This window comes from Aplysia californica, unplaced genomic scaffold, assembly GCF_000002075.1.
Source record: "Aplysia californica isolate F4 #8 unplaced genomic scaffold, AplCal3.0 scaffold00158, whole genome shotgun sequence".
Lineage (NCBI taxonomy): Eukaryota > Metazoa > Mollusca > Gastropoda > Aplysiida > Aplysiidae > Aplysia > Aplysia californica.
In genome coordinates, this window is record NW_004797428.1 from 1,214,159 (window position 1) to 1,223,527 (window position 9,369).

The 9,369-nt window shown below is 37.7% G+C and overlaps 1 protein-coding gene across 1 annotated transcript; it reads left to right on the plus strand.

Moving 5' to 3' along the window:
- Positions 1-74: 74 nt before the first annotated feature.
- On the plus strand, positions 75-8,511 carry LOC101846881 (the record flags this gene model as incomplete). The annotated part of the gene is given in 4 exon segments (XM_035969578.1): positions 75-107; positions 3,034-3,107; positions 5,570-5,736; positions 8,292-8,511. Coding segments are annotated over 3 exon segments (442 nt in total), but the record flags the coding sequence as incomplete, so codon positions are not given.
- Positions 8,512-9,369: the final 858 nt, after the last annotated feature.

Here is a 9,369-nt window from a genome sequence, read left to right on the forward strand (position 1 = left end):
GCCTAGATCTAGATCTAGACCATCATAGATCTAGAAGAACCTAGGTCTACCCTGAGCCAAGAGGGCGCTGGAAACTCTCCGAAATCACAAAAGAGTTCCCTTACCGGGTCTGTATACTTTGTGACTTTGTTCCCGGTTACCGGGTCTGTATACACTCCCAATTATTTTTGCCAGGGGCCCTGAAACCCCCCAACTAACACTAGAATAGAACAGGGGGGCGACTACTCACAAAATAAGACAAGTTGTGAGCTTTTTAACACTCATGCAAACACCCCCACCTTTTGGCAAAGGCTCAAATGAGTCAAATGATTAACTCACTCGCTATGCTGAGCCGTGGGCAGCGGCGCGGCGAAAGTGACTTCGCTACGGCAAGCCGAGAACCGATCTCTGTAATTCTAGAGATCTGTTCCAATCCACATCATGTTAAAATAAAGGTTAAAGTTAAACGTTGACTTCTAGATCAAGCATTTCTAGATCTACCGAAAATCGTAAGTTTAGATTCAATTTTGAAACGCGATTTCGAAGTTTATGTGACTTTTTTTTATAGCGATGCTCAAATTATAGCCCAGACACCAGTCTTCTTATTACGCAACAAAATGTATCATTATTTTGCTCACTAAAGATATGTAGGGCTCTTCTTTAGAATATTGATATCAATACTAGATCTAGATCTAGATCTATACTCAAATTGCCAGTTCTCTGTTATTTAGAAATCAAGAGATCTAGATCTAGATCTAGATTCTAGATCTAATATTTTCAGTAGATTCTACATCATCAAATTATTTTTTTCTCCCCGAAATTGCTACTTTTTTTTGGTGAAATTACACAAGAAGTACCACTCAAGACATATATAGAGGTTTATATGCAATTCTGAATAACTCCATTATTATATAAGATACAAGCGTTTTTTTTTTCTGTTTGTGAATGCATTAAATGTCCTTTTTTCAAGTTTATAAACATTTTTTTTTTCGATATGGATGTTTATATCGTCCAAATTAACAAATTTTATGAAATGTAGACATATGATTAGACAAACATTTGTTGGTACTTTTTCGGTAGTTCCCACCCCCCTTATTTGAGCCTGACCTACATCGAGATCAATACGTTTGATGCGCGGCGAGCTAAGATATCAAACCTAACAACTGCTAAACATCAAATTATGGTAAAATCCAGGGGGGCATGCCCCCTTGAAACCCCCCTCCATATTTTTTAAAAAGTCAGGTGGGCAAGCCCTCCTGAAACCCCCCTACTCTTGAGGCCAAAACCGGCGAGAATATCAATTTCGAGGTGAGAACTACCGAAAAAGCGCCCATTTTTTTACTTTCACCAAAGATTATTTAATTAAAATTTTCAAATTTTATCCGCATCCAAGCAAAACTGTGTTGCATAGTCGCCTCTTACAGGAAACCAAAGTTGAAAAATACTACTTGTAAGTAAATAAACATTACAGGTAGATGTATTAATTCTACAAACTATACTGAAAATTTTTGAAACAATATGCTGATATTTATTTTAATTTGTGACCCCAAAGACCTGTGAACTGCGCACTAGTCACAATCTCATTTCACCCTCCCGAAAAAAATTCTTCCACAAGCTGAAAATAATACGTAGTGATGGAGTTATTTTTATGTCCTAATTGTAAACTGATACTGATTCTGAGCCCTCTGAAATATTTATAGCCCTGGTAACGCGCAATGATAGATTAAATAGTAATAGTATCAGATTCGTCGTATGACAGAACTGTCCATTTTATCGAACTGTGTGTCTGTTTACATATATTCCAATCTGTCGTCCAGTTTTCTTTCAATCGAGATTCCTCGTCATAAAGCCACCGTGTCTCTTTGTGATGACAGCGATTTGCCTGTACAGGTACTCTATGTGAAGGTTTCGAGCTTTGGACCTAATGAATGACAGGCGAACGCTGTACCTCTAGATCACGAGTGCCCCCCCCCCCCCCTCTGTACATTTTGAATATAGCAGAACAGTGTCTTTAGAAAAGGGTGACCATACTGTATCGTGTTGTGTGTAGTTCAGTAAAAGCTTTGACTTGACTGCTGATGTGCAACGCACCGAGTGAACTTGATGCACAGCTTAACCATTTGACGATCAAGTAAATAATAAAATTGCTAAAATAAAATATATGTGTATTAATAACGCACCAAATCAGAAGTTCCTTAAGAGCAATTTTGTTTATTTTGATATGCTGATTCCGAATATGAAATCAATTTTGACCTATGATAATTATTTTAAAAAATTTTGAGCCCTGAGGTTTTATTCTGAGTGGTGGCAAATTTCAAAGTGAATCTACCACGTCACAGCGCGTCTCCCTCAAATCTGACCGTGATCGCACGTAAAATATCAAGCAGCGCTTGATTTCTCGACTGAGTCTCCAAACCATCGTCCCATCGTCCAAATTTTGTACAATTTTGTGGTTAAAAATATAAGTTAACTGAAACATCCTTATAGTTAGAAATCACAGTTTTCTCGGTTTACCAGTAAAATGAAAGGTGTGGCACACTGACTGTGGAAGGGGGGGGGGGGGGGAAGTTTTGTGGGAAGTGGTAATTTTTATAGAGGAGGTATATATATAATATATATATATATAATAATCTTATTCATGATGGTACAGGTGTGCGTTAAAGTAAGTTGGACTGATTTTATAGACAAAAGTAATGAAGTCCAAATTTAGTGAGTGGTTGGTGGGTGCTTTGGTGAGGTTTGCTACTTCTTTGTAATTTTCACTCAGTCCATCTTCCTTAAATTCTGTAACTTCTCCCCTTTACTCTCTACTAGTGACCTCTTAAAATCTTCGGCACTTTTATTTTATGATCATGTATGCCATAAAATTGTGTTGAAAGTGCTGTAGTAAAACTCATAGACTAAACTAAACCCACGTGTAAAGTTTAGGGGTTTTCTTTAAATTTTTGTGAAATTGGCCAACCATGGATGGACCCAAAACCACAGTGTAAATGCTGACAATATATATATATGATATAATAAAAATGAAAGTTTTTTTTCTGTCCATTTTTTCAGGACCAATGAGCTGAACATCATGGGAGCCGCCAGGCAGATTTTGCTTCTCGGAATTTTCTTTTGTTTATTACCGGGTAAGTCTGAAAGTAGTACAGGAAGTGGCGTGACTGTGCATATTTTTGTTAAAAATGTAGCTCTTCATCGTGAGCGGGTGGGTTTGTTGGCAAGTGCTCTGGTGTGGTTTGCTTCTTCTTTCCTATCAAACATCTATCGTCTTTATCTCCCCTCCTTTTTTTGTGTTTGTTACTCTCTTGTAACACCTCTAATCTTCGACACTTATATGACCTTATTTTGATTGCAAGTGCTGTAAAACTCTTAATAAAACTAAATTTTGTGAGCAGATTATAATCTCACTCCCACTTTCTCTGTTATATATATATATTGCTTCAAGCATTATCTGTGTAACTGTAACATAATGCGTTGTAATACCGGCATCTTTGGTGTAGAGGTAGGCACTTCGCTGTTGTGCAGGAGACCTGAGTTTGATTCCTGAGTGGGGAGAAATTTTTATTGAGTATCTTGATCTCTTTCCGCTAGGATTTATTAGATATGCAATTGCATCCCTGTCTGCCGGGGTTGGCCTCTTTGACATGCAGGGCCGGAAACCCCCCATCTAATTTTCTGATCTAAATTGTAGCAATTTGGGTGTAAAAACACTTTCACTTTTATATAAAGAAAAAAAAAAGAATTCCAATTCTCTCTCATGATTGTATTTAGCTTTAAATTTATTAAATATACAGTTCGTAGAGTATGATATATTATTTTTGGTACAAGCTTTTCAAATGTGCCGAACAACCTGCGTCACATTTATTTAAACAACTAACACTTTAAAAAATTCATTCTTGTTTTTTTATTACAACATTCAGGATAGTTTCGTCAAAATATTTTTTCTCAGATGCATAGAGCCCTTATAGTATACCACCGATTAAGAAACTCTGCAGCTGTTTTAAAAATTGCCAAAATGTTTGACTCAGTGCCTTCATTGAACTGCTGGCTGACAAATATGTGAGGCATCGTGGTGAAATCAGGCGCTCGTCAAAATACAGCCTGTATTGGAGATATATATATACATCTTTCTGCCAGTTTGGAAATTTTTATTTTTGGCTCAACCTCTTTTTATGTCCATAAAAACACATGTGAATTTTACTGAAAAACATTGATTAAATGTCTACTTTTTTTTTTAAAGGACTCTAGCTATGGGAGTTACCAAACTTTGGCGGCCATTTTCTCACTAATTTCACCACAGAAACCAGGCGACCTCACTTCCTTCAATCGCAAATATCTCGAGTTCTATTCAAGATAGATGCAGGGTTGGGTTGATTTAAATCAGGTTGATTTAAATCAGTTGATGTTTTGGATTTAAATCAACTTGATTTTTTAAATAAAAATCAATGATTTAAATCACTTTAAAAAAAATTTATTTTTATTCAGTTTTTACATATTTCAACTTTCAGAATTCCTTTCCTTGGTTTCATAAAACAGATATAAGGTTTAGTAGACTAATATTCATGCTTAAAAGTCTGCTTTCCCTCCTTTCACTGTAAAGTAATACAGTATTAAATTTTCTTTTTTTTCCATAATTGAAATCAGAGCTGGGTTGATTTAAATCAGTTGATTTTTAAAAATATTTTAATCAACTTGATTTTTTAGATAAAAATCAGTGATTTAAATCACTTTTTAAAAAATGTATTCAGTTTTTACATATTTGAACATTCAGAATTCCTTTCCTTGGTTTTATTAAATCAAAAAAATCCGATTTAAATTTTAAAAATCTTGATTTAAATTTAAAAAATCGATTTTTAAAAATTTTTATTTAAAAAATCAAAAAAATCACCAACCCTGGATAGATGGATAAATATATCTATTTCATTGAAAGCAAGGTAAATAAATCAGCTTTCAGGTGGTACCAGTAACTCAAACTCCACATGCCCAAAAATTGACTAATTATTGGGAATCGGGGGGGGGGGGGGGATTGCAGAGTTATTTTGGGAGGGGGGGGAGGCTTGGGTTTGTGTGGAGAGTTATATATATAAAAGTATTGTTAAATGGCTTAGAGGAGAGTTTTGCCCTTTTTGTCATTTTTTCTGTTTTTTCCATTACTTTTGCTACTCTCTCTCTCTCTCTCTCTCTCTCTCTCTCTCTCTCTCTCTCTCTCTCTCTCTGTATATATATATATATATATATATATATATATATATATATATATATATATATATATATATAAAAATATATATGGGCAGTTATAATGCCAAACACATGTTTTCTGTTTAACCCCTTATTAGTTGAGTCTAATACTGTCTTTTTGTTTGCAAATATGCAAATGTGCTGAATGTTGAGCTTTCTTGTGTATGAGAGGCATGGTGGAGAGGAAACAAAGAGTCAGTTTGATAGACACTTAACATTGTGAAAGAATGAACTGGAATGTGTTGTTTAAAAAAAAAAATCAAATTGATATATATATAATTGATTTTTTTTTTCCCTTTTGAAGAAAGTTGGGAGTGGACAGTAATGGCTATAATTATTCTCTACTTTTCAGGTGTTTTTGGTCAAACATTTAACTTCGCCGCTGATCCTTTCACTTTTGACCCATCATGTGGACTGGAGAATCTCAACGGCAACTGGTCTGCACAAGGCACATTAACGATAACTGCTGCTGAGTTGGTCGACGCTAATCCGCAAATCAGCATACAGACGACATCTGAGGTAAGGCTTGTCCACCTGTTTTGTTTCTTGAACATAGAAATTGTCTCAGATTGTTTTTGTTTGGCTTCCCAAGAAAAATTTGAAGGTACAACCGAAATTGTTTGAGAATGACATTGTTTGTCGAGGAGAAGAAAGTTGTGTCTTAGACAGCTGAATGTCTTGGACAGTGTCATCAGATTTGGTGGTGGGGTGGGGGGGGGGGGGGGAAGGGAGAGGAGAATTCAAAAACGCACAGTGTGGGGCAATTGTCATGGACAGGTAGACAGTGGCGGGGGTAGTGAAGGGCTCATGGGCTTTAGCAACCCCCCCCCCCCCCTCCCTCCTACTCTATACCAAAGTGAATGAAAGTTTCTTAACCCTATCCGTACATCGTGTTTTACTATCGTATCCATATGATGTGGAGAACTCTGTGCCACCACTTTCCAAAGAGGAAGTTTACTCATTAACACTTTCCCTACCGTGAGCCGTATTTTGCGGCTTGCGGACCTGGCCTCGCTGGACCGAGAGCCGCAAAATACGGCTCGAGTGGCTCGCTATCTATTCCAATCCAGTAATTAAATTCTTGGCCGATCCAAGTTATCAAAATAATAGAATAGACTTCCTGTTAGCAGATACGAAAGAAAATATAGCATTGAGAGACGATTTTCAGTCATTTCAGCACTTTTTTGTCCCCTTCGAACAGTAAAAATGAGAAGAAAAGGGCTCCCCTGACTTCAGTATATGTCTCATATTTTCACTTCTTTATTTCAGCATTTCTTTGCATTACTTGAGGCAATCTACCTGGGAAGTCTGAATGATGCTGTTGTTGTACTTTTTTAGATTATATCTTTAAAAGCTGGAAAAATTGTTGATTTCATATGACACCTTCGATATTGCATAATCACTTTTACAAACCCCAAACTAATATAATTGGAATAAATCTTCAATATTGTATCACCATCTGATAGATTATTTTTTAACCTTCAGTTTGATGGGCCATATGATATGGTTTGGGTGTGTTTAGTTGGATGTTTTTACATTTTCCTTTGGTGGGGTAGGGGTGTAAAAATAGGCCAGGGAAAAGCCCTGGGCCAGTGGTGGATATTGGACTGGTAGGAAAAGAGTTAATCTGATCCATACGCTTTGCACAGCAGTATGTCAAAATGATTTTTTGAGAAATACTGAAAGTTTCAAAGAGATCTTCGCCCAAGAAGTATTCTAAAATGTGAAGACTACAACCCCGGGGGTACAAAATGACCCCAGGCGTACGGATAGGGTTAAATAACGAGTGATCTACCTGGCAGCTTGCTCGTTTATCCAATCACTGTTGTCACCCACCGCTTACAACTGTTGGAACCTAACAGCCAATCAAATGTCTTTCGGGCTCAGCTAAGGATGAGCCCATTCCCATGTCCCTTCCGTAATGAAACTTTTCTTATGAAAAGGAAGAAGACTGGAAAAAAGAACACAGTAATGTTTACTATTCACCATCTTTGAAAGGCGTTTTTTGATTTCCACTCCCTCGAAACTATACAAGGGGTCGCAAATTAATTACACAGCTAACATTGGTCTGGGGAGAAAAGTGGCAGTCTTAGACTAGAGGTGGGCAAAACCCGGATAATCTATAAGGATAACTGGATATATCAATGAACCATTATCCGAATTCAGACTCTTACCTCTCTTTTCTGACCCGTTTGCCGAAGTGGGAGCACCCATTTGTTGAAATAGTGATAACTCGTTTGTCGAAGTGGTTCTAACCCATTTGCCGAAGCCGTTCATATCATATTATTTGCCGAAGAGGTGCACTAACATATTATCTGGACTTTGCTAAAGCGACTCATTGCCTAGCCCTATCTTAGACTAGTAGCCATCTTAAAACAGGGGGGTGGAGGGTTTGATTTGGAAGCAAGTAACGGTTTATACAGATGGTTGACTTAACACTTTGCCGCCTTATCTCGCTGATTGGCAATGGTTGCAACCCAGTTTCTTTGGATTTTCCCCAAAATGCCCTTGCCTTTGATGGCAAGAGTTTTTTTTTATAGTAGAGGGTTTTACGGCGCTCGCAACTGCATAAGGTCATATGAGCGCCAAGGGGTGGGTGTCAACAGAGAAGTTTTTACTGGGAATCAGACTTATTCTGCTCACCTCTCTAGCCTCAACAGCACAAGGTCTACTTCGACTATCAAGGCACCCCGGAAATAACAGGTCACAAGAGAGTGACAAACATACAAAAGAAGTAGAGGAAAATGACAATAGTAAGGATTAAGAAAGAAAAAGCAGTAGTTCCCTGTTGTAGATCAGGCACAGTTATGAGCATGACATGAATCAGCCCATTTACAATTCTACTGTGCTTGAACGAGAAGTGTCCCCCCTTTGGGAATGGTCTAAAGACACTACAGTCAGTGGCACTGCCCCGGGGGGTGGCAAGAGTTTTTACTATGATCCTTGTGATGGCAAAGTGTTAAACAATTATTCAAAGGTCTCAAATGTGGAGAAGAAAAAAAATTACATACTGAATGAGCGAAATTTAAAAAAAAGAGAGGTCCATTGTCTGAAATGATGTTTTCCTCACACAGCTGTGCACAGTGGACATCTCTAACTGTAATGTCACTTCACCCTCAACGATTGACGCCTGCTATTGTACCGGCCGAACTGGCGACGTGTACACTCTGTTCGTGAGACGACGGGCCAGGTCTTCTCAAAGTGGAGCAAGTCTGACAGCTGTTGTGATACCCTCAGACCCTTTTCTAGCAAATCTTGCAAAAACAGACATAGGAACTCTGCCTCTCATATACAGTGAGTATCGTATGATAAGATAAGATAAGGTAGATGAGATAAGATCAGATAGATGAAATACAATAAGATAGATGAGATAAGATAGGATAAATGAGATAAGATAAGATAGATGTGATTAGATGAGATAAGGTAAGATAGATGAGACAAGAGAAGACAAGATAAAATAGAATAGATGAGATAAGATAGATATAATATGTGAGGCATCATGGTGAAATCAGGCGCTCGTCAAAATACTGAAATCAAAGAAACTGGCAATTTTTCTGCTGGTCTAACTATTTTTATCGCTTTAAAAATTTTAGGCTCAACATCTTTTATGTCCATTTGACAACGTGTTTCTGTGTTGAATTTACCGAAAAACGTTGATCAAAGGGACAAATACTGTATATTTTCACCGGTGACCCCCACCTCTTTCAATAGCAAATATCTCGACTCCTATTCAAGATAGAAGGATATTTTTTTTTCTTTCAAATCAAGGCAAATGAACAGGCTTTAAGATGCTACCAGTAGCTCCATGTGCCCCAAAATTGACGAGCACTTATATGACCTTATTGTGTTGCGAGTGCCGTAAAACGCTTACTCTAAAACAGAATATCCCTGTCAGCCTGGATGGGCCCTGACAGGGAGGGTCAGAAGCCAGCCTTATAAATCGTGGTATAAATTGGGTATTTATTTCTGTTTCATGGGCCTTCTCCTACATACCTGTAGGATAAGTATACACCATGACGAAATTAACTTCCAGCACTTGCATAATGTAGTCCACTGGACCCCTCCCACCTCCCCGACGCACACACATGCACGCGGACATTGAACAAAAATACAAGTTTATTTACAAACAAAAGGCGAAACAAAATTCCCCCC